We start from the raw sequence: 26,206 nt of genomic DNA, 5'->3' as shown, positions 1-26,206 counted from the left end.
AATTCGCGAGACCACTAGATTTGCCTGTCCAACGTTGTTTTCGTTGATTTTTTTCATGTTTTTAATGGCTAAATTGTTATATTTTGTCCGGTTTTATTGTGTTTATTGCTATGCCATACTTTATTTTGCTGTAGCCATACAGATGAAGTTAATACACATAAAATTCCAGTTATGGACAACAAAAACAAAGAAATTTCAAGTTTTTCAACTTCGAATCTTTTGTCGTCAGTTTCTGGCATCATAGTGATGTGAAATATGAGCAGAAGTTTACACAGGGTGATTATTTTGACTTTATTTTGTATTTGAGCTGCGCGTCTTGGACGCGGCGTCCGTCAAAAATAGGCAAGGCGCCTATCTTTAGCGAAGCAGCGCGGCGAGCCGCTTCTGGGACGCTTCTCAAACGCACCGCGCCGCGGCTGGTGTAAACACGAGCATTGACTAGAGCGGCACGTTACGGCTGCGACGCGGCTACCGGAGCTGATACGCGGCCACTCTAGTCAATGCTCGTGTTTACACCAGCCGCGGCGCGGTGCGTTTCAGAAGCGTCCCAGAAGCTCGCCGCGCTGCTTCGCTAAAGATAGGCGCCTTGCCTGTTTTTGACGGACGCCGCGTCCAAGACGCGCAGCTCAAATACAAAATAAAGTCAAAATAATCACCCTGAGTAAACTCCTGCTCATATTTCACTTAAACTGACGACAAGAGATTCGAAGTTAAAAAACATGAAATTTCTTTGTTTTTGTTGTCCATAACTGGAATATTAAGTGTAAAATTATTATTAACTTCATCTGTATAGCTACAGCAAAATAAATTATGGCATAGCAATAAACACAATTAAACCGGACAATATATAACAATTTAGCCATTAAAAACATGAAAAAAATCAACGAAAACAACGTTGGACAGGCAAATCTAGTGGTCTCGCGAATCCAGCCGCTTCGCTTCTGAAATGCTTCTGGTGTGAGTTGACGCCGCGCAGAGGACGGAACAAAACCTTGCCGAAGCCGTAACGCAACGCACACGCGTGCAGTGTAAACGAGGGGTTAGATCAGATCACTTCAAGTGTATTTGTATGGCGCTTTTCACAGCACATGTTGTTTCAAAGTGCTTATTTCAGTGTTACATTTTAGGAAGTATTCTGTGATCAGTGTGTCAAAGTGTGTCCATCATTAACAGTCATTTTCTTTCTCTAGTTGTTCTTCACAGTGTTAGTGTTGCCGGCTCTGTCGGCAGTGGCGGCGGGGGGTGTTCCCACTTACCGGCGCATCGATCCGGTCACCGGACAGGCGCTTCAGTGCGATCGCTGTGCGCCGGGGTTCCGCCTGCGCGCGCACTGCACGAGCTCCCGCGGCACGGAATGTGTCCCGTGCGGTGCGGGTCTGTTCACGGAGTTCTGGAACTACATCCCGCACTGTTTGCTGTGCGACTCGTGTTCGGATCATCAGCGGGTCGTTCGGCCGTGCAACGGAACCGTGAACACGGTCTGTGAATGTGAGCCCGGATTCTACTGGGATCAGCACTTCTGCAAGAGACACACCGTGTGTAAACCGGGTCACGGACTCAAAGCTGCAGGTAAGATATACCTGAGGAGAACACACACACACACACACACACACACAGTATTATTAGTTATTAATATAATTTATATAGATAAAGTATAGATATATATATTATTGATAATATAAAGTTATTAGACAGCGATGTTCAATAAAAAGTTGTACTAATATTAATTAATATTGTGAATAATTCATAATATTAATGAATATTCGGTTTAACTATGCGTTTCTCAGAGGAAAGATGTCAAATTTGAGTTTCTTATTGTATTATAAACACTCAAGCAGCAGCACTAATAGTGGGTTTTATACCTCAGCATTACATTTAAGTATAGTGTTAGTAAATGTACATTAAATGTTTTAAAAGTAAAAAAAGTTATTAATAAGTGTGGAAACGCATCATCAGAGTCTGTGAAAAGGATCCAATTCTTCCGTGCAACAGCTGATACACCCGAATACTATGAACTCTGTGCCACTTTGTGCAAGAACTGTTATTAGTGATCATTATGATTAAAAGAAAATCAGTGTCTGTTATCAAACAGATGTTGTTGCCCATTGAAACAGTGGGTAGCAAAATCTGACAGTGAAAAATGCTACCAGTCAGATTGTGCTTCCAGTGTGATATTAACGTGATTTATGGCTTTATTAACATCTACACCTAAGCCAACCCTAAACCTACCTTTATAACAATGCAAGTACAGTGGTAGCACAATATGGTATAGCATTAATCCTTAGAATAAGTATAACTCATAGCAAAAAATGCTACTTATCAGATTGTGCTTTATTAATTTCTACACCTATACCCTACAATAATGCAAATACAGTAATTTTGTGTTATTTATCATGACAAAAATGATGTAATATTGATGTGCGCACATGCAGAAAACTCGGGTAGGACACTCTGAGGGGTAGGATGAAATGTCAGGACAGCTGTTCGTATCCACGTGCAGACAAGTCAAGTCATCTTCATTTATATAGCGATTTTTACACTACAGATTGTTTCAAAGCAGCTTCACAGTGATAATAGGAAAATGATTGGACAGAGATTGTTTTGGCTTTACAGCAGCTCTAGGAAAAAGTTATTATCGAGCTAAAGTAAGTTTTTGATTGAATCACTTCCATTGTAAAAATCGTTAATTATTAACTTAGCATAAATGACACTTTTTAACTGAAAACAGAAGACCTTTAATGCATTCTTGACGTTCATTTACATGTTTAGTCTATGTTTGTGTTTGAGTGTGTATGTGTGGTCTTTTTAAAAAAGTGATACTTGCCAAATTACTTTACTGGTCCGCATAATACAGAAAAATCAGTTGTGTCCGCGGATCTATGCGAACTGGAATAATTTGATAACGTTTTATCTATACATTGGGAAAGGAAAGTGAAATGGGCCTTCGCAGGGATAGTTTAGATGAAATGTCAGGGCTGTGTTATGATCATGTCTAGATGCAGGTCCTTCATCTCATCTGGATACGGCCTGGATCTGGCAGACTGCGGCAAACCTCGGGATAAACAAAGAGAGACTAATATTAGCATAGACGCCATTCTTCTGCCAAATGTAGCGAGTACATCAGGTGTTATGGGAAGTGTTCCTGGTTCTGGCTGACCTAATCTATGCAAATCATGTATTTACATGATTTGAATTATAGAAGTAGATAATGGTTTATGTGTATGCAAGTTTAAACAGATGCGTTTTTAGTCTAGACTTAAACTGACAGAGGCATTATTCATTGAGAGCATATGTCGTAGTTTAGATATATTTTTAAGATGGAAGAATGTGGTTTTGCAGATGCTAGTAACATGACTAAATGAAAGATTGGTATCAAAGAGCACACCCAGGTTCCTAACTGATGACGAAGACTTAACAGAGCAGCCATCAAGTGTTAGACAGTATTCTAGATTATTGCGTGAAGAAGTTTTCGGTCCAAAAATTAGAATCTTATTTTCTGAATTTAGTAGTAGGAAATTACTGGTCATCGAGTTTTTTATATCAGCTATACATTCTGTTAATTTTGTGAATTGGTAAGTTTCGTCAGGGCGTGAAGAAATATAGAGCTGAGTATCATCAGCGTAACAGTGAAAACTAACGCCATGCTTCCTAATGATATCTCCCAAGGGTAGCATGTACAGAGTGAAAAGCAACGGTCCTAGTACTGAGCCTTGTGGTACTCCATATTTAACTTGTGATTGATATGACCTCTCTTCATTTACTACTACAAACTGATAACGGTCAGATAAGTATGATTTGAACCATGTAATGCCAATGTAATTTTCGAGTCTATTCAAAAGAATATTGTGGTCGATAGAATGTTGTGATTGTGCTGGAAAAGAGAGAGTCAATAGTATCTGTTGTAATGTCAAGTTCTTCTAAGCTATCTGGTATGCTAATAAGATGAAACTGATCAGGAAGATTATTTATAAAGTGATCTTTAGTGGTAGAAATGATAGTTCTACCATATTTGTAACCGGGAGTCAGCTTTGCAGCCTTGGCTAAATGTAGTATACACAAGACTAGATATAGATCTGAGATGTCATCACTCACTCATTCATTCATTCACACACACACACACACACACACACACACACACACACACACACACACACACACACACACACACACACATCCAATTTCACATTAATTTCACACTCAAAATGCACTAAATCTACCAAAACACTTAATTCATGTCTCAAATCAACTCATTCACCCAGCAAACACACTTTGTCACTCATAAAACACTGACCTAGAAAACCCTAACATCAGGTAGCATTATAAAATGTTTTCTTTTGAAAATTTGTTAACAAAACAAGAATAACACTCTCTGTTGTTTATAATTCACTGCAATTTGTGTTACATGAACCATATTTACATAACAGTACAACATTATTCAGAAGTTTTTCCCTTTTGAATGGTTGATAATGAAATTGAAAGACTAATGCTTGGTGTTCAATTTTATCTAATTGCTTTGATAGTATTTGATTTTTTAGATTCAGAATATATTTCATTACAAAATTACTGTAGAAATACAGCATACAGTGGGTACAGAAAGTATTCAGACCCCCTTAAAGGTGCCCTAGAATTAAAAATTGAATTTACCTTGGCATAGTTAAATAATAAGAGTTAAGTATATGGAAATGACATACAGTGAGTCTCAAACTCCATTGTTTCCTCCTTCTTATATAAATCTCATTTGTTTAAAAGACCTCCGAAAAACAGGCAAACTCAACATAACACCGACTGTTACGTAACAGTCGGGATCATTACAGTTTTTTCCAATTGCTAACACACAATTTTTCAAACTAGTCTGGTTTTATCAAAACACTTAACACAATTCACAAAACCACACACCCAAACTGCAAAATACCTCATATATCCTGCAAAATGAAGCACTGCAACCGAAACTACACAGAGCATTATCAAAATCAAACTTTTGCATGAAATGGCACACACTTCATTCATATTACCAGATTTTTGCCTAACCACCTACACACTGTTGGGCATAATGAAAAGCACCCCCATCTTTAGTATGCTTTGCCATAATACTAAAATATGTATCAGATTGTTCACATGCACAGAAATATTTGCAGATACACACACATGCTGTTGCAACATTTTTATTTTTTTTCCTTCACTATAGTAAACAAGTCAGTACAACATAAGCACAGCAGATATTTACATGGGACTGAACAAAAATATTCTTACAAAAAAAGTAAACTGAAAAAGAAAATTTCTGAAAAAAAATATATTACAGTAAAAAAAAAAAACAAAAAACAAAAAAAGGCAAGAAAAATAATTAGGCAGCATCTTGCCGCACAGCCGGGTCTGGCCACAACGCCTCGTCAACATCACAGGCAATATCTTCCCTTGCCAGACATCGAGGGAAGAAGCGCCTTGAGTGCCTTATCCATCCCTGAATTGCACCCACATCAATCTCATCACATGCCTCTTCCATGGCCTGCACAAGAGGCATGCGCACAAAGGGCTGCCGGTCGTATACCTTCCACCGCCATGCCGAAAAGAATTCTTCTATGGGGTTCAGAAATGGTGAGTATGGTGGGAGGTATTGCACGAGAAATGTTGGGTGGTCAGCAAACCAGTTTTGGACTGGGGCTGCACGATGAAAGCTCACGTTGTCCCATACTACAACGTACCGGTTTCTTTGATGGTCTGCATCATTCATACGCTCTGGTGGTATGAGAATGTTGTGAAGTCTGTCCAGAAATGTGAGAATATGGGCTGTGTTGTATGGTCCAAGTTTGGCATGACGGTGGAGGACACCATGCATATTGGAGATGGCAGCGCACATTGTGATGTTCCCACCACGTTGGCCAGGAACATCTATAATGGCTCTGTGGCCAATGAGGTTTCTCCCCCTTCTTCTGGTCTTTGCTAGGTTGAACCCAGCCTCATCTATAAAGATGAACTCATGTGGGATTGCATGAGCATCCATTTCCACTACTCCCTGAAAACAAAGAACAAAAATCACTCAATATGGTGTTATCCAGTACACTGGGAAACAATGTTGTGTGTAGTGTACTGCAGTCAATATAGTACTTACATCCACATATGCTCGTCTGAACTCTTTGTTTCTTTGAGAGTTTCTCTCAAACGGCACCTTATAAAGTTGTTTCATTCTGATTTGGTTTCGCTTGACAATGCGAGCCAATGTGGACAGACTAACTCGTTGAATGTTGTTGAATAAGGTGTTGTCTTGAATGATGTGGCTTTGAATTTCTCGTAATCTGTTTTCATTATTTTCCAAAACAAAGTTTACAATGGCAGCTTCCTGTACCCCGGTGAACATTTGGCCCCTTCCTCCACCATGGTGTCGTCTCTCAGTCCTTTAGAAAAAATAAAATAAAAATATATATAGGGCTTGGACAATGCAGCCTAAATATTTTCCCCCACAGTAGAGTACATTGTACAGGAAACTTGTACAGTTCATGAATGGCTGATGTCATACACTAAGTAAACAGGTGTCACCCAACTGATACACTATGACATGGGGTATACTACATGTGTACTACATGAAATTTTGGTTACATACCTGTTCTCCAGTCTAAAGGTCCGGATGACAGAGGCGACAGTAAAACGGCTCAAGTTTGGCTGCACTCTCTGTCCAGCCTCACGCATTGTCAACCCATGGTTGATGACATGATCTACTAAGGTTGCTCTGATTTCATTTGAAAGTGTTTGTCTTCTTTGGCCATGAACTCCTCTACCTGCTCTACCCCTACCTCTCACTCTTCCTCCCCCTCTTATTCTCAACCTCCCTCTTCCTCTTCCTCTTCCTCTTCCTCTTCCTCTCTCTGCAATGTCTTCCATTGTTGAAGGTTCTCACCTGTGGTCTTTTCATAGAGCTTACATCCTGATTGAAGTGTTAACAATTAACCACTGAGGTGTTTGGCCAGGTGGCACATGTAATTGGCCAATTAGCTCATGTAGTGTCATTTTGAATGGCAGTGTTTTGAAATGGCAAACATGTGACTTTATGTCAGATTGTTGTGTCTTATGCAGAGAACTGTATTTAGTGAATTTAAAAAGTGCTATTTTGAAATGCAAAATGTGTGTAAAACAGAAAAGGTGTTTAGACTTTTGGAGACTTGAGAAGAAGTTTTGCTCTCTGTGTGTCAGTTTAAATAATTGTGCTGTGAATGTCATTTTAGTGTGTTAGCAATTGGAAAAAACTGTAATATGTACGACCCCTATATTTGCATATGCCAGCTCATGTTCAAGGCATTAGACAAGCCAGTATTAACGTCTGGATCTGTGCACAGCTGAATCATCAGACTAGGTAAGCAAGCAAGGACAATAGCGAAAAATGGCAGATGGAGCAATAATAACTGACATGATCCATGATATCATGATATTTTTAGTGATATTTGTAAATTGTCTTTCTAAATGTTTCATTAGCATGTTGCTAATGTACTGTTAAATGTGGTTAAAGTTACCATCGTTTATTACTGTATTCACGGAGACAAAAGCCGTCATTATTTTCATTATTAAACACTTGCAGTCTGTATAATTCATAAACACAACTTCATTCTTTATAAATCTCTCCAACAGTGTAGCATTAGCCGTTAGCCACGGAGCACCATCAAACTCATTCAGAATCAAATGTAAACATCCAAATAAATACAATACTCATGTAATCCGATGTATGCATGCAGCATGCATGACGAACACTTTGTAAAGATCCATTTTGAGGGTTATATTAGCTGTGTAAACTTTGTTTATGCAATGATAGAGTCAAGAGCTTGGGAGGGGGCGGAGAGCGCACGATTTAAAGGGGCCGCAGCCTGAATCGGCTCATTTCTAATGATGCCCCAAAATAGGCAGTTAAAAAAATTAATTTAAAAAAATCTATGGGGTATTTTGAGCTGAAACTTCACAGACACATTCAGGGGACACCTTAGACTTATATTACATCTTGTAAAAAAACGTTCGATGGCACCTTTAAATTTTTCATTCTTTGTTATATTGCAGCCATTTGTTAAAATAATTTAAGTTCATTTTTTTTCCTCATTAATGTACACACAGCACCCCATATTGACAGAAAAACACAGAATTGTTGACATTTTTGCTGAAGAGCTCAGAGACAGAATTGTGGCAAGGCACAGATCTGGCCATGGTTACAAAAAAATTTCTGCTGCACTTACGGTTCCTAAGAGCACAGTGGCCTCCATAATCCTTAAATGGAAGATGTTTGGGACTACCAGAACCCTTCCTAGAGCTGGCCGTCCGGCCAAACTGAGCTATCAGGGGAGAAGCCTTGGTGAGAGAGGTAAAGAAGAACCCAAAGATCACTGTGGCTGAGCTCCAGAGATGCATTTGGGAGATGGGAGAAAGTTGTAGAAAGTCAACCATCAACCATCACTGCAGCCCTCCACCAGTCAGGGCTTTATGGCAGAGTGGCCCGACAGAAGCCTCTTCTCAGTGCAAGACACACAAGAAAGCCCGCATGGAGTTTGCTAAAAAAACACCTGAAGGACTCCAAGATGGTGAGAAATAAGATTCTCTGGTCTGATGAAACCAAGATAGAACATTTTGGCCTTAATTCTAAGCGGTATGTGTGGAGAAAACCAGGCACTGCTCATCACCTGTCCAATACAGTCCCAACAGTGAAGCATGGTGGTGGCAGCATCATGCTGTGGGGGTGTTTTTCAGCTGCAGGGACAGGACGACTGGTTGCAATCGAGGGAAAGATGAATGCGGCCAAGTATAGGGATATCCTGGACGAAAACCTTCTCCAGAGTGCTCAGGACCTCAGACTGGGCCGAAGGTTTACCTTCCAACAAGACAATGACCCTAAGCACACAGCTAAAATAACGAAGGAGTGGCTTCACAACAACTCTGTGACTGTTCTTGAATGGCCCAGCCAGAGCCCTGACTTAAACCCAATTGAGCATCTCTGGAGAGACCTAAAAAAGGCTGTCCACCAACATTTACCATCCAACCTGACAGAACTGGAGAGGATCTGCAAGGAGGAATGGCAGAGGATCCCCAAATCCAGGTGTGAAAAACTTGTTGCATCTTTCCCAAAAAGACTCATCGCTGTATTAGATCAAAGGGTGCTTCTACTAAATACTGAGCAAAGGGTCTGAATACTTATGACCATGTGATATTTCAGTTTTTCTTTTTTAATAAATCTGCAAAAATGTCAACAATTCTGTGTTTTTCTGTCAATATGGGGTGCTGTGTGTACATTAATGAGGAAAAAAATGAACTTAAATGATTTTAGCAAATGGCTGCAATCTAACAAAGAGTGAAAAATTTAAGGGGGTCTGAATACTTTCCGTACCCACTGTATTTCTGTCTTGTTTTGTATTATGTTATTGCCTTGAACTCTTGAAGTTGAAGTTTTTTTTCTTGAAGTTTAACTGTTTTGAAAACAGTATGTAAGCATGTGCAAATTGGCCTGTAGGTACACTGAGTTTCGGTGTTTGTTGTGTTGAAGTGAAAAACAGTCCCATGTATTGTATTTTAAATAAAACTGTGATTTTTTAAAAATAAGATATTTAAAATTTTCAATAGACATGTTCCAACATAACAACCAGGCCTGCCAATCATAAAATCCCAAACTAAACTAATACATAAAGCAAACAAGTAATCACAACAAAGCAACTTAATATACTAAAAATTCTTCTTTAGTTCTTCTTAAGATAATCTTAAGAACATCTAAGTGTACTCAACTGTGCTATTTTGAGACACAATGAAATATGAACTAAAATGTGCTTTTAATATACTATCTCTGTATTTAAAAAATATATTTAGTGGGGAGTCACGTGATCAGCTGGATAAGATGGCGGCTTAGTTTGATTCTCCTCACCCAGAATTGTTAATTTGTTCAGTAATTCTTTGTTAAAACAATTTATTTTTTGTTAAGTTTGTTTATAATAACTTAAGTTGAAGCAGAATGGCGGAATCGAGCAAAAAATCTGTGTCTAATACCTTGAAAAACAAAGTTAATCGGTCTGACATGGAAGCCATTGCTGAATCAGTGTTGGAGAAACAGCGTGACTATCTTGAATCTCGTTTTGACCAACTTCAGCAGATGGGAAAAGATACAGAAGGAAAATTGGGTGCTATCCAGACCCATTTAATGACTTTGTCTGAGAGCATCGGAACTATAAACAAGGAGATGGGGAAAATACGATCCGATGTTAAAGGTAACTCGAAGTTGTTAGCCACGCAAGATGCGACGCTACACCAGATGCAACTTAAGATGGCGGACATGGAGGACAGAAGTCGACGGTGTAACGTTCGAATCACGGGCTTGAGAGAGGGTCTGGAAGGGTCAAGTGCAGTCCAGTACCTGACGCAATCACTCCCTAAGTGGTTTCCCTCCCTTGGCAGTCTACAGGGTGAAATAATGCGTGCTCATCGAGTGTACACTAACAACAAGAACCGAGGAAATACCCGCACATTGATTTTCAACGTCCTTCGTTTTACCACATGCCAAGCGATTCTTCGAGCTGCCAGGAAAACCCCTCTTACTGTCGAAGGTCGGAAAGTGAGATTTTTGCCAGATTATAGTAGCTACACTCTTAAACGCCGCATAGCCTTTTTGTCAGGCAATGGATAACGCCCGAGCCAAGGGCGTGGAGTTCTTCCTGCTCTATCCCGCTATTTTGAAGATTAAGGTTGGTGGCCAAATAGAGTCGTTCGAGTCTCCTAAAGATGCTGAGGATTTTATCCATACACTACCTGTGGTGCTTCCCCTTTCGAGTGCAGACAATGGAGTTCCCGTGGAAACTGAAGGTTCCAATGATGCTGACTCGGTCGCGTAAGCGGTTCGTCAAACTGGTCTCTGCTCAGGATTTGTACTGGGCTTTCTTTACACATTTGCAGGTTGTTTGAATACTTATTTTCGCAGTTAGACAAGCTGCTTTGAAGAGAACATTGTGCCGTTATGCACTTACAATGTTAATTTGTTTATCTGAATTATAACATTCAAGTTTATTTTTATATAGAAGCTTATAAGCTGCGACTTATTTTCGGAAGACGACTCGCAAACGCAAGTTGTGGAGCAACAACTAATTTTTGACTCTACCTAATCATTATTATTTAGCTGTTTTTTTTTTTTTTGTTTTGTTTTTTTCTCTTCTCACTGCGAGGACCAACATTATACTGTGTAGGTTACCTTTGGACTTGATTAGTTTATTAGGCTATGTGTTTGTTTTTATTGTATGTATTCATTGCATATATTCATGCTACCAGGATGACTAAAACTTGAGCGTTGCCTGTTCAGTTTGGTTAGTAATTTTTATTTTTATTTATTGATTGAATTTATTTATTTATTTATTTTTTATTTATTTTTTTATTTTTTATTTTTTTTTCTTCTCTCCACTAAAGTCGGATATTATATTTTGATTTCAATGGTTATTTAAGATCTTACGATTCTGGGTTGAATTATCTTTGCTGCCCCATACCCATATATGGTCACGGATCAATACGATCTGTTTGTATTTTTTAGTTACCCCTTTTATTTTGTATCGTTCTATTTTCTTCTCTTATTTGTGCTGTAAAATGTTTTTTTGTATATTATATTTTGGGAAATGCTCACGGTGCTCTGTAATATTCGGCGAGGCGAGAATAGTTAGGCCTATATCTAGACTGTCAGGGGCTGCTATGAGAACTGTACACGACGATCATGGGTGAATTGTCTATTCTGGTATGGAATTGCGATGGGTTGAATATACCACATAAACGGAGCAGTGTTTTAACTTTGCTCCGGCAAAAGAAAATTAATCTTGCGCTTTTACAAGAAACTCATTTGTTAAGTAAAGATTCTGGTCGTATGGCTAATAGATATTATCATACTATTGCTTCCTCTACGGCAAGTACAAAATCCAAAGGGGTAGCCATTGTTTGCAGACGCAATCTCAAAGTTAAGGTGTTGGATTTATGGGCGGATGATGCAGGCAGAATTGTTATTGCGAAAGTTGAATTGTATGGAAAAAAAGTTGCTCTTATATCTATCTATGCACCGAATACATTTGATAATTGCTTTTATGATACATTAACACAGAAGATGTTAGATTTGACTGATTTTTCATTTATAGTAGGAGCAGACATGAACGCAGTATTGGACGCTAAACTTGATCGGTCAAGTTCAACTTCTTCCAGGGAGCAGGAATTAGCTACTGATGCCTTATATTCGTGGGCTAGGAGTCTGGGGCTTGTAGATATATGGCAGTCTCTCAATCCCTCATCGAAAGATTATACTTTCTTCTCAGCTAGACATAAAACGTTTTCAAGGATTGATTTTTTGTTCTCGTCTCCTTTACTTTTTCAGAAAGTTGATCATGCTGTGTTATTGCCTATAGCCCTCTCAGACCACAAAGGAATATGGTGCTGCGCCACTTTAGGTGGTTTATCCAAGCGAGCCACTAGATGGCGTTTCATTACTTCCCTATTGGTGAATGATAACTATAAGTCACAATTCCTATGTCAATTAGACGACTTTTTGAAGTTTAATGTAGGATCAGTTGAGGACCCCAGGATATTATGGGAGACGATAAAAGGGTTTATACGGAGCAATGCTATACTTTTTTCTTCTAATTTAAGCAAAGCCAGATCTGCCAAATTGCAAGCTCTTGAAGCAGACTTTGTTAGACTAGATTCAACATTACAAAGTAATTACTCTTCACAAATAGCAGTAGAACGTGACCTTGTTAAGAAAGAAATAAATGATATTCTGAAGCGACAGTCAGAGTTTTTAATCCATAGAACTAGACAACGATACTATTTCCACGGGTCCAGACCTAGTCATCTGTTGGCAATGAAAATCAGGTCAAATGAGTACTTTGCTGATATATCCTCCATTAAATCCACAAATGGCATCATTACAACTGAACCCAAACAAATTAATGAGACGTTTCGTATCTTTTATTCTAATTTGTATAAATCGGAGCTCCAGCCGGAACAAAATAGATGCAATGATTTTCTTAAAAAATTACAGTTACCACGATTGGCAACAAATGTTTCCATTCTACTTGACAACCACATTTCGTTAGAAGAATTGAAAGTGGCAGTCCTTGCCTTGCAAAGGAGCAAATCACCTGGTTTAGATGGGATACCTCCTGAGTTTGATGTTACATTCTGGAATGAATTGGGTCCCTTACTTCTAGACATGATATCAGCTTCAGTTGAAAAAGGTAGCTTCTCTAGAGATGTTAATACTGCCCTAATATCTGTACTGTTAAAAAAAGATAAAGATCCTACCGAATGTGCAAACTACAGGCCATTAAGTCTGCTAAATTCTGATTTAAAAATTTATGCAAAGGTTCTTGCTCGACGCATTCAGGATCACATGCCCTTGTTAGTCCACTGTGATCAGACAGGTTTTATTAAATCTAGACTGGCAGTGGATAATGTCAGGCGTCTCCTGCATATAATCGATGCAGCACTGGGTGCTAAGGCTCCTTCAGTAGTGTTGTCCCTTGATGCGATGAAGGCCTTTGACAGAATGGAGTGGTCATTCTTGTGGTCTGTTTTGGAAAAAATGGGTTTCGGTAAAGGTTTTATACATATGATTAAAGTCCTTTACTCTAATCCCACAGCATTAGTACTAACTGGGCAATTGATTTCCTCACCATTTTCTATCACTAGGTCTTCACGACAGGGGTGTCCTTTAAGTCCATCTCTTTTTGCTCTTTCCCTTGAACCTCTGGCCCAGATGATTCGACAGTGCACTGAGATACAACCTATTTCCATTCACAATACTTTGCATCATGTAGCACTATATGCTGATGATGTGCTGGTTTTCATGGAAAATCCAATACAGTCTATTTCTAACCTGCTGTCTATTTGTGAAGAGTTTGGCCACTTATCTGGTTTTAAGGTTAACTGGTCTAAATCTGCCCTTTTACCTTTAAATGAGTCTGCTAAAAGGTTGCAGTATCCACCTATTATTCCTGTTGTTCAGCACTTTAAATATCTTGGAATACAAATTTTTCCCTCTTTGAACCATACTGTAACGCACAATTTTTCAGAAGTAGGCAAGGATATCAAGAGAGATCTGGACAGATGGCTTAATCTGCCCAATTCGCTGCAGGCACGGATTTCTATTGTAAAAATGAACATTTTACCTCGACTTAATTTTTTTAGTTCTATGATACCCCTCTCCCCCCCTGTAAACTTCTGGAATAAAATCCATAGTAATATCTCTCAATTCATCTGGAATAGGAAAAAACCGCGTTTGAAGTTGGCTACTTTACAGAGGAAAAGGGTTGATGGGGGATTAGCAGTTCCTAATTGTAAGCTTTATTTTTGGTCTTTTGTGCTCCGACCTCTGCTTATATGGTTTAACCCTAATATTCTTGTCTCTTGGCGTAATATTGAAGAACATATTGTGCATCCATGGAATTTGGAAGATGTTCTTTTTTCAAATGTATCACATAAGCAATGTCAGCTGCGCTTTGGTCCCATAGTTTCTCATCTTATTCAAACTTGGAGGTTGGTTGAATCTAGATGCAAGATCTCATGTAGGTGGCATACACAGTCTCCCATATTCAATAATAAAGGTCTGACAATTGGTGGCAGACCCATTCCTCCTTCGCATTGGAGTAGGAGTGGTATTCGTCACTTGAAAGACATTTATAATGATTCTGGTTTGTGTACTTTTCAAGATATTGCAAACTCATTCAATTTGCCAGCATCCTCATTTTTCTTTTATCTACAGCTTAGATCGGCCCTCAAAGCATATGGTGTACCTTGGCAACAACTTTTACGTGTACACCCATTGCATAATCTGATCAATGCTCAAGGAAATAATAGAGGTTTGGTGTCTATATTATATAATTTTATTTTGGAGACCTCTTATGCCAAACTGCCCTTGGATACACTATGGAGACGTGATTGCTCAAACCTTGATCCAGATTTTACTTGGGAGGAGGTTTGGGTAAATATAAAGGAGGCTTCTCGTAATCCTGACCACCAACAGATTCATTTCAACTTTGTACATAGAACATATTTAACCCCTCGCAAGCTCCATTTAATGAAGAGATTACCCGACCCGACTTGTACCCTATGTGCTCTCAAGGTTCCAGGTACTTTCTTACACATGATGTGGGAGTGTCCACCTGTTGCACAGTTTTGGACAGAGGTAGCATCCAGATTGTCTGATCTGGTTTCAGCAACAGTACCCGTAACAGTGCCTGTTTTGTTATTGAATAAGTTAACAGTGTGGAATACTAATATTCAGCATAAGCGTACAATACTAGCTGGCCTCACAGCTGCTAAAAAGTTGATTGCGTTGAGATGGAAACCTTCTCATTCACTTTCTGTTAAATGTTGGATTCTTACATTTCTGGATGTTATCTATTTAGAATTGTCCACTGCTCGAGTTAATGGTGCGAATGAAAAGACTCTCTGTAGTTGGAACAATGTTGCTAAGATACTGAAATCCTGGTTAAGATAATGTATTTTTTGCCTGACTTAATTGGCTTACTTGTTAATTTGAGCTCCTGAACTTGAGTAAATTTCCTTCATATATAATTTTTTTTCCCCTTCCACATATATTGTATATGTATGTAAATTATTATTTCCCCCCCTTTTTTTTTTTTTTTTTTCTTTTTCTTTTCTTCCTCTTGTAATTTTGAAATGCCTTGTAATATGTTGTTCTTTTCCTTTCAATAAACATTTGATCGCAAAAAATATATATATATATATTTAGTTAACACTTGTAGTACACTATGTGTTCAAATGTACTATAAGTAGTATCTAAATGGAGTACCCCAGGGATGATGTGTTTTTGTAGGCCAACCTGGAAGTTAGCGGCGCACGGGTTCCCTCGATTGAAAGCCTATGCATTTTTCCCATAGACTTTTGGAAAATCACAGAAAATAAGCTCTGTGTTTAACAAAGGGTTATGACACTTACATGTTTTGTCTATCAAGATAATCTTTACAAATTAACACAACATTTATAGATTTTGAAGCCTAAATAAAGTCATCAGATATAAAAGGCTAACAGTAGGCTATAAACGGACTACAGCACACCATGGTCGCGGATCAGCGTCACCACCACCAAGCTTCCTCAAACTTTATTTAGAAAACAACTTTATTTATAAACATGCTCGCTGATTATGATCTGTGCTGTTATGAAAACTTATCCACTTTTTCATGAGAAATGCTGTCCAAATGTCCTGTTTTTAATGATGACGTCTAAAGTCCCCGCCAAAGGAAGTAGTCCCTTTTAGCAATTTGTTAGCAACCGCCGATTTTAAGACACAGTAAAAGTTTAAAAAATCACAAGTGGGTTATAACTGGTGTGTTTTATGTCATAGATCAAAACGTGAAAGTATTTAGAGGCTTTGTTAACCACAGACCTTATTTCAGGCGATTTAGCAAAAACCCATTCAAAAAACCCATAGACTTTACGGCGTTGGAACCGGAAATCCTAAAATGCTAACTTGCTTCCGGGTTTTGCCTACAAAAATGCATCATCCCTGGGGCACTCTATACATTTTTTAAATACACATGATCAACATGACCTAATAAACCCGTCACACTTGATCTCCTCCAGTCCTTCTGACAGTTTAGACTCTTTTATCAAGTAAAAATCATGTTAATTAGGTTAATTACCTAAACGTGCTCCTGCCGAACTTTGTTAATAAAACAAAGTTTTATGTTTGCAGTTTAAATAAACCATACATCTGACATATTTCAACAGGTCATCTTGTTTTAATATTTATTATGACAGACACACAAACACACAGAGAGAGAGAGGACAGATAAAGCTCCTGTATGCATGTTATTGAGTCATACCCTCTTCACTCCTTAATCTCTTTTGGGGTTTTTTCCTCTCACAGCTCTGAAGTTCTTGGTAGAGATGGAGTTCTCGATGGCTCACAAACAGAGGATCAGAAGCTACATTCTAATGTGTGCATGTAAGTGATGTTTGTTCAAAAACTTAGAAAAACTTTAAACTTGGTCTTGTTAATTCCTTCAGAAGTGAATGTAAATTTCCCTGAAGCTATTGTTCATGTTGGCATTCTGGGATGTTTTCTTTTAAAAATTAAAATATCTTCCAAAAGAATCTGAACACCTGCACTCCTGGAGTCTGACAGCCGTTATGAGCATCTGTGTCAGTGATGGTGTCAACGGAGATGAAGCAGATGTGCAGGTGTTGAACATACGTTAAGCTGGATTTATACTTTCACCTGGCTCCGCACCGCGAGCCTCCGCTGACTGTGTGCGCACCTCCCCAAATGGACGGGACGGTTATACTCACCATTGTTAGTAATAATCTCAAGGTTTACTGGGTTTTACACAATTCTTTTTGCAGTGTGGTTTTGTGTAAACTAGAATAAACATTGTCACATGTACCTTTCCTTCTTCTCACCACTGCTTACTGCTGATCTAGAGAACAATTTCTCAGAGTCGCCCCCTGTCATTTCAATAGAACAACGGCGAGCGCGTCGAGTATAAATGTCTCGTCCGTTTGGGGAGGTGCGTTCGCAATCAGCGGAGGCTCGCGGTGCGGAGCCAGGCGAAAGTATAAATCCAGCTTAAATCAGCCTTTAGCGTGCTTGAGCTCCAGCTGTAGATCATGCGCAGACCATTGTGATCCGGTTCCTGTAGGTCTGCTGGCGCTGCCGTCCGGACGGGACGCTCTGACCTGCTGCAGGAGAGATTTCAGCAACGGATCCACCTCCTGTCAGCTGAGCGACGCTCCGGATCCCACCTGTGACACAGAATGGATCGCTGACGTGAGTCTGAGCATCACACATGGAGGACACATGAGATATAAAATGACATGAAATAACATAATTATGAGATAAAAAGTCAAAATGATGACACACTAAGTCAATTATCAGATAAAGTTGAAAGTGTGACAAAAAGAGTAAATTATAATTCAAAATTATTAACAAAAGTAAATTAATAATGGCTCTAAACTTTTTTTCTCCATGTCATAATTTCAACTTTTTATGTTATAATTTTGGCTTTTAAATCTATAATTTTGAGTTTTTATTTCATCATAATGAATTTTTTTCTTATTTTACCTTATGATTTAGATGATTTCTTCATCATGCTTTGGGTTTTGATGTTCTATTCATTGATTAGTATGATGTAAACTGTTCTCAAGACTGTATATGAAAACTTTATGATATGAAGTCTCTCTTCCATATATTGTATGAAATAGTGCAGTACTGGACCAATCATTAACAGGAACAAGCCTTAGCTCATTGCATTTTCTGTCATGGAAACATGAGAAGATCCTAGCCAAATTTGCCCATTGGCCTCTGTCTATCATGGCCTCCTAATCATCCCCATACACTGATTGGCTTCATCACTCTGTCTCCTCTCCACCAATAAGCTGGTGTGTGGTGTGCGTTCTGGCGCAATATGGCTGCCACTGCATCATCCAGGTGGATGTTGCACATTGGTGGTGGTTGAGGAGATTCCCCCTTCAATATGTAAAGCGCTTTGAGTGCCCAGAAAAGTGCTATATAAATGTAAGGAATTATTATTAAATTATTATTAAGATAATCCAGCCTCAGTGGAGTGATTTAATGAACATTAATAAGTGATAAAGTCATAAAAGCATTGACGGTGAGCATTCACAGCTCTGACTGTGTGTCTGTAGGATATAGTGGTGGTGGACGAGTCTGGAGCGACGGATATGACCAGAGTTCAGCATGCAGAACCACAGACACTCATTCTGAAAGAGAGACACACCAAGGTTATTTTCCAGATGGAGTGTGCATCAACAAAGGTGAGGAATTCTGTACAATCCATCACATTAATGATGTGTGATTAAGACTATTCAGTGTTAATATATAAATCAAGTGTTTCTCATTCTTCTTAACACTGTCTCTCTGCAGATCTTTGTAATGATGCCTTGTAATGGTGAGTGCAAAACTCTAAAAATTCTCATTTTCTATTTTCTAATATATAGTAAACTGTAATAGCAGCATCATTACTCCAGTCTTCAGTGTCACATGATCCTTCAGAAATCATTATAATATGATGATTTGCTGCTCAAGAAACATTTAAGATTATTATCAATGTTAAAAACTGCTTCAGATTTCTGTGTAAACCGTCATACATTTTATTTTTCAGGATTCTTTGATGAATAGAAAGTTCAAAAGAACAGCATTTATTTGAAATAGAATCTTTTGTAACATTATTAATGTCTTTACTGTAACTTTTAAACAATTTAATCCATCATTGATGAATTAAAGTATTGATTTACTATTCAACCTTTGAATGTTAATGTACATCATTAGCATAAAATATCATATGGGTATTTAATTAGATTAATAAGATATTGTTATTATTACACATCAATATTAAAATCTTAAGACAGTTAAAAATCAAATATCTGATATGATTATTGTCCAGATTAATCAGTATTGTCTGTTCCATCAGATCTCTGTCCATCTTCACTCGCCGCAGCTACAGGTGAGAAAGTGTTTGAATTATGAAACAATAATATCAGAACACTTAATTCACACTTAAACATCTCATTTATTATGAAGAAAGATGCAACAAGACACTTTACAATCAAAACAATATTTGTGAGGAATGAAATGATAACAGATTACAGTCAGTAATTATTTTCTGTGTTTTTGAGCAGAATCGCAGCGCACTAATAATGCTGGAAACAAGAGCACTAATGACGGCATCTTCATCATCCTGTCCATCATCATCATCATCTTCACACGTCACCTAGTTTAACCCTAAAGGGTCCTTTGGGACAAATTTGGGCAACATTTTTTTTCCCCCCCCTTAATCTGGGGTGCGTTTCCTGTACAACAACGTAACTCGCTGTTTCACTACCATAGTACGATGCATCGTTGAACAAATCATCTAGCTAGTCATGACTGTTTCCTGAAACCGTATTGTCGCAAACCTGTCGTTCAGCCACGTTGGTGAATGACGTCACTCAGGTGGTGGAGTAATAACTCTTTTAAATTAATCTGTTTGAGATCAAATTAATGCTAGATTTTTTGCTATAAATTACGGAGATTTGATGACTACTTCTTGTTTTTCCCAGTTATTTTGCTTTATTTCCAGATTCAATCATAGGCTCGTTCTTACGTACTAGAGCATGTGTGAAAATGGTACTCTTCAAAAATGGTGCTTGACAAACTTGTAATTTGTATATATTCAAAATAAAAGATATACATTCTACTTAATGTCAGCTTGCTTATTTTGTTCAAGATAATGATTTATTACAGTTTTTTCAATTGCTAACATTCTTTTGTCCAATCTGTAGTCACCTTTTCAAAACTCTAAACACAGCACAACATCCGTCTGTTTTGGCCATACCATTAACACAATTCATGTTGTTTTCAGACAATATACAGTCAATTAACACATTTCTAAAAGGCTAAAATTTTCTTTTCATACACGCTTACCCAATACCAACATCATGGATCTTTCTCATCTTAGATCTCACAATTCTAAGAAAAAAAATTGAGTGTGTATGTAAACTATTTGGCTAATTGTGTGATGTAGGTGTGTTGCTGTGTTAAAAAGTTATTACCTTTAGTACTTTAAGTATTGGTAAATGCTTGTTAGCAATTGTAAAAAACTGTATGTCTACATGTCATAAGAACAAGAAACTATGCTTCTGACTAGTTTGAGAGCTGTCGTTTGCGATACAGTTTGCGAACACCAAATTGCTGAACAATGTTAGTAACGACAGAACTTGCGATGTTTGTTGGCTAACGATGCTTTTGGGAAACGCACCCCAGAGCAGCACAAGACTTGGCCAGTATGCCTCCTGAACACACACACGCGCTTTCTACACTGAGGAAGAAGCGCGGATGATCTGAAAACACAGACAAGTTAAGCTGGGTTCACACTGTGCGATTTATAATAGTCCTTTAGGATTGTTGCTTGTCAGAGTGTATGAACATGATCCTCATGTCACACGGATGCGCGCATGAAAACTTGTCCGGAGTTTTACATCATCAACCCACACACGTCCAGTGACTGTGAGCTACGTTACACGCGGGACTGAAACGGTGGCTAACAAAGACATTTCTATCGTTAACTTTGATCATGGCTTGTTTTGAAAAACGAAGACAATTTGACGTTTGTTTTAGGATAAGTCACACTGCAGGACTGTGTGCCAAATCTTCTGACACTGCCAAAATTTCGTCGGCGGTAAAATTTGATCGCAACGATCATTAATCGGCTGTTGGTGAACATGTCAAACTAGCGATCAAAGACTACAAATTTTAGCCTAGGATTACAGGAATCTTTTAGGATTCTCAAAATTTGTGTCCAAAATCACACAGTGTGCACCCGGCTTAAGCTGGAGTTCAGCGATCTTCATTTGAGATTTTCACCAAAGTATAGGCTGATATCCAGCAGTGGTTCTCAAACTGACGTACACAAACAAACTGCTTTGCTGTTCATTTAATTCTACTCCACCTTAAAATAACATTAAAACTGAGCATGTGTTTCTAGCAGGTAAAATGCCGTAAATACACGACATTCAATCAAATTACCTCATCTTTCACAGTCGAAACTGACTGCATCCACACAAGCCAGCAAATCTACATTAGTGCTGTTCTCGACAACACACCTTTGTGAAAGTGGGGATTTAGCACTTATTAGCTTGAAGAACAAATAGCGTATATACACAGACTGCATAAAGATTTAAGTTTAAAACTCTCTTCGATACAAAAACATACCCTTCTGTGAGTTATTGTTTTTAATGTTGATCATATTATACCATGAGGAATAGTTTTCCTTGATCTTTAAAAAAACACTTCACAGCTCCACATTAGCATTATCGCACAAATGAACTGTTATATTCATATATCGCACATAATATTTGCAGTAACAGTAAATTGGCTTTATGTCAAATGTACTATGGTTCTTTTATGGTATGGTTTGGTCTGATATGGTTTTTTTTTTTTTTTACAAAGTTAAATCTTTTATTTACGTTTAAATTGTTTAAATTGATCAAAAGTGACAGTAAAGACATTTACAATGACACAAAATATTCTATTTCAAATAAATGCTGTTCTTTTGAACTTTCTATTCATCAAAGAATCCTGAAAAATAAAATGAATCATGGTTTTAAAAAACCACAGCAGGAACTAGAGAGTCACCATAATCAAGATCAGACATCAGCCTAATCTGAATCCCCGTACCTTCATATTATGAACTGAATTCAATGAAGAACTTCCATCTGATCATTGATGAAGAGTGTCCTGTAGATCTGCAGGTGTGTATACAGTATATTTACATTGGCAATGTTGGCATGATCCTTTGACCCACTAACCTGAATGAACAACTAATGGAAAAGTAGGTATTACATGAGTATACTGTTGACTACCCTAACAGAATGTAAAAGAAAATATAAATACTTTTTTTTTTGTAATATCCTTCTGCTATTTCATGCATAAATCCACAAAATATCAATACAATGCACAATGAAATGTACACACAAATAATAGAGTACAGCACATTTACATTGAAGGCTTTTTGCGGAGAGCATAATGAGTCTTTTTCTCCCGAGGCAGGACCTGAGAAACAGATAAAAGTGACATTTTAATATCCAATCATTAATTTAGTGCAAGCATTTGCATGCACTAAATGAACACACATCTATTAGAAGAAGAATTTGGTTGTATTATTTAAGGTATTTGTTTGTATTATTTACAGTGTGATGTAGTGAACATACCTTTGCACTGGTGAGGATCTGGTTGTCTGTTAATGATCTTCACCCATGCACAGATGAAATGATGAGGTGATTCTAGAGATTCGTATGTGTTTTGATTCAGGTTGGTTTAAGAGCAAACAGTGAGGATTAAGTCATTCATAACTCTTGTTTGCCTACAGCTGCCTTAAAGTCCTTCGTTCACTTTGTTTACTAGTGTACCGGTGAGATGTGAGGTAACTGAATACTAAGGACAGTCTGACATCGATGAGGAAAAAGAACAGAATCTGAAGTTCAGAGGTCATATAACTGGGAGGTCCATCCAGACCAACACCTCAGTTACTGACCACTCAATCTAGAAATGTTCAGAGACTCTAGTGCAGAATTGGTGAAAATAGAAATCCAAAGATCAGAACTGTTACAAAGTTTCTGCATCATAATCGTTATTATTTTATTTTATTTGACTTTATAAGTTTAGGGTGTATATAACTTTCAATGTTTTATATAACATTTAAATTAAGTTCTAAACTATTTCTAAAACTATTTTTCTATGTCGTTTTATTGCTTTGGCAATACTAAATGTACTTTTGTCATGCCAATAAAGCTATTTGAATTGAAGTGAATGAGAGAGAGAGAGAGAGAGAGAGAGAAGGAGGTCCAACTGACAGGAGCAATATGGATCTTTACAGGTTCTGACATGTGGGAAATCTGTTGCGTTTGCACTTTTACCGGAGTAAATATTTGCCTGTCTCTGGTCAACGTTCATTCTGCCTTCAGCTCTTCAAACAGCAGCAGTGAAGATCAGACGAATCCAGCAGAACGGATCAGAATTCATCCACATCAACAACACATTCACAAGCTTCTGAACCCAACACAACAGATTACTAGTGTACTTACTGTGAAACAGCATCTGAAAGAGTATACAGTAACAAACACCTCCAACATTACAGTGTCATTACCTCATCACTTCACAAGTTTAATGTAGAACTTCCATGTAACATCTCAGAAATAAATATAGTCAGTTTAATCCAATTAAAATCCAATTTGTCAGTTTGATCAAATAATGAGACGGTATCTCACACAGTGTGATCAGGTTATATACAGGGAAAGCAGTAAGTCATCTGGGTATTTCAAATATACGGCAGAAACTGAAAATGTATTAGTATGTTTACGTCTGAACGCCGGCTCCTGCGTCAGCGTCACACGCATGCGTAGTGCTGATCATGTGACCAGCTACGGCCAATAATGAGCCGGCGTTCGGATGTTCGGATGTGTTCACTGCGCCAACTGCGTAACAGACTGACAGGGAAGAGGAAAAATTGTTGAATAAAGTCCTTATTTTAGTTTTGTTTTTGCGCACTTCATAACATTAAGGTTGAACCACTGCAGTCACATGACTGCTTTAACGATGTCTTTAGTACCTTTCTGGACCTTGAAAGTGTTGATTATATTGCTGTCTATGGACGAGTCTCTCTGATTTCATCAAAAATATCTTAATTTGTGTTCTGAAGATGAATGAAGGTCTCACAGGTGTGGAGAGACACGAGGGTGAGGAATTAATGACAGGAATTTCATAACGTATATCGAATATCGCATTATTTAATAAGTTGTCACATATCGCATTTTTCTTCAATATCGTGCAGCTCTTAAGAATTAATACGCTATTGCAAACATAAAGTGCATCCCAATTTGCATACTTGTGCACTATTCTATGACGTTTTCTAGTATATATAGTGTGAGTAGTGTGTTCACTCAAAATTTCACATAGAAAAAGTACACTTTAAATGATGCACTTAATTAACAGAAAAAACGAAGTGTGCAATTTTGGACTCTTCATGCACTTGACTGTAGTAGTGGAGGGGCGGGGCTAACAGACAGAATGACCTTAATAAATTCATACACTACACAGTTGAGTACATAGTGTATATAGTACGTCATTTGGGACACAATCCAGGCTCTACCAGTGGAGGGCAGAGTTTTATGGTTTTTTTTAATTTTTTTATTTTGTTTTGTTTCTTTTACTGGCTTTTTGTCTACTGCTTATAATTATATTATTGTTGTTAAATTCTTTTTTGAGTTCTAACATCAGATATGATCAGATGAGGAAACAGTGCTCTTGTCCTGACACACCGTCTCCCGGTTAACACACACTTAAAGGGTTAGTTCACCCAAAAATGAAAATTTTGTCATTAATTACTCTCCCTCATGTCGTTCCACACCCGTAAGACCTTTCTTAATCTTCAGAACACAAATTAAGATATTTTTGATGAAATCCTCAGTGAGGCCTGCTTAGCCAGCAATGACATTTCCTCTCTCAAGATCCATTAATGTACTAAAAACATATTTAAATCAGTTCATGTGAGTACAGTGGTTCAATATTAATATTATAAAGCCACGAGAATATTTTTGGTGCGCCAAAAAAACAAAATAACGCCTTATATAGTGATGGCCGATTTCAAAACACTGCTTCAGGAAGCTTCGGAGCGTTATGAATCAGTGTCGAATCATGATTCGGACTGCGTGTCAAACTGCTGAAATCACGTGACTTTGGCGCTCCGAACCGCTGATTCAACACAAAAGATTCATAACGCTCCAAAGCTTCCTAAAGCATTGTTTTGAAATCGGTCATCACTACATAAGTTATGTCGTTTGTTTTTTGGTGCACCAAAAATATTCTCGTGGCTTTATAATATTAATATTGAACCACTGTACTCACATGAACTGATTTAAATATGTTTTTAGTACATTAATGGATCTTGAGAGAGGAAATGTCATTGCTGGCTATGCAGGCCTCACTGAGCCATCGGATTTCAACAAAAATATCTTAATTTGTGTTCTGAAGATGAACAAAGGTCTTACGGGTGTGAAACGACATGAGGGTACGTGATAATTGACAGAATTTTCATTTTTGGATGAACTAACCCTTTAACACACACCAGGATCACTACCAGTATCCAGTGGCTCTCATCCAGGGCCCCGGGGCCACTATTAAATCTTTAAAAGGGCCTTAAGATGACTTAAAATGACAAAACAAGCTATAAAATCAGCTAAAACAACTAAAAATAAACATTTTCCCTCTTCTGGTCTACTGTTTATAATTCTATTCTGAGTTCTAACATTTGCTTATATATGTTAAAAAATAAGAAACACAGTGGTGGGCGGGATGATGTTGAAATCGTCCAATCAGAGGCTGTCAGCTTCAAAACAATCTCACCTGTCAATCATCGGTGTGTGCGGGAACACGCCTGAGGAAAGCTAAAACACACACCTGTCTCATCTTTATTGCGCTGCAAGATGGATGAACAGTTTTCCAAGAAAACCTCTGCATGTTGGAGCTCCTTCTTTCCTGAAGAGTTTTTCTGAGAATCTCCGGCATGTCAGAGCAGCTCTGTGGAGTCATTTACCCGAAACTCTCTGATTAACCCGCCTTTAAACGGCAAAATTACATAATTAGTTATATAAACTAATTAAAAAGAGTAATAATGTCAGTTCTCACACTTTGGGTGACTTTTGCGTCGGTTAAAGA

At 38.0% G+C, this 26,206-nt stretch overlaps 1 protein-coding gene across 1 annotated transcript in view; it reads left to right on the top strand.

The window, feature by feature from the left end:
* LOC137037870 (uncharacterized) overlaps positions 1 to 20,223 on the top strand; it is a 105,745-nt gene extending 85,522 nt beyond the window's left edge. Inside the window, exons 2-8 of the mRNA XM_067412237.1 lie at positions 1,191 to 1,569; positions 16,865 to 16,942; positions 17,637 to 17,764; positions 18,643 to 18,771; positions 18,881 to 18,905; positions 19,428 to 19,460; positions 19,636 to 20,223. Coding sequence (XP_067268338.1) covers positions 1,191 to 1,569; positions 16,865 to 16,942; positions 17,637 to 17,764; positions 18,643 to 18,771; positions 18,881 to 18,905; positions 19,428 to 19,460; positions 19,636 to 19,736 — 873 coding nt within the window. The 3' untranslated portion in view covers positions 19,737 to 20,223. The remainder of the gene's footprint in view (positions 1 to 1,190; positions 1,570 to 16,864; positions 16,943 to 17,636; positions 17,765 to 18,642; positions 18,772 to 18,880; positions 18,906 to 19,427; positions 19,461 to 19,635) is intronic.
* Positions 20,224 to 26,206: the final 5,983 nt, after the last annotated feature.

This window comes from Chanodichthys erythropterus, chromosome 15 (assembly GCF_024489055.1).
Source record: "Chanodichthys erythropterus isolate Z2021 chromosome 15, ASM2448905v1, whole genome shotgun sequence".
Lineage (NCBI taxonomy): Eukaryota > Metazoa > Chordata > Actinopteri > Cypriniformes > Xenocyprididae > Chanodichthys > Chanodichthys erythropterus.
This window is presented reverse-complemented; position numbering and strand designations above follow the sequence as displayed.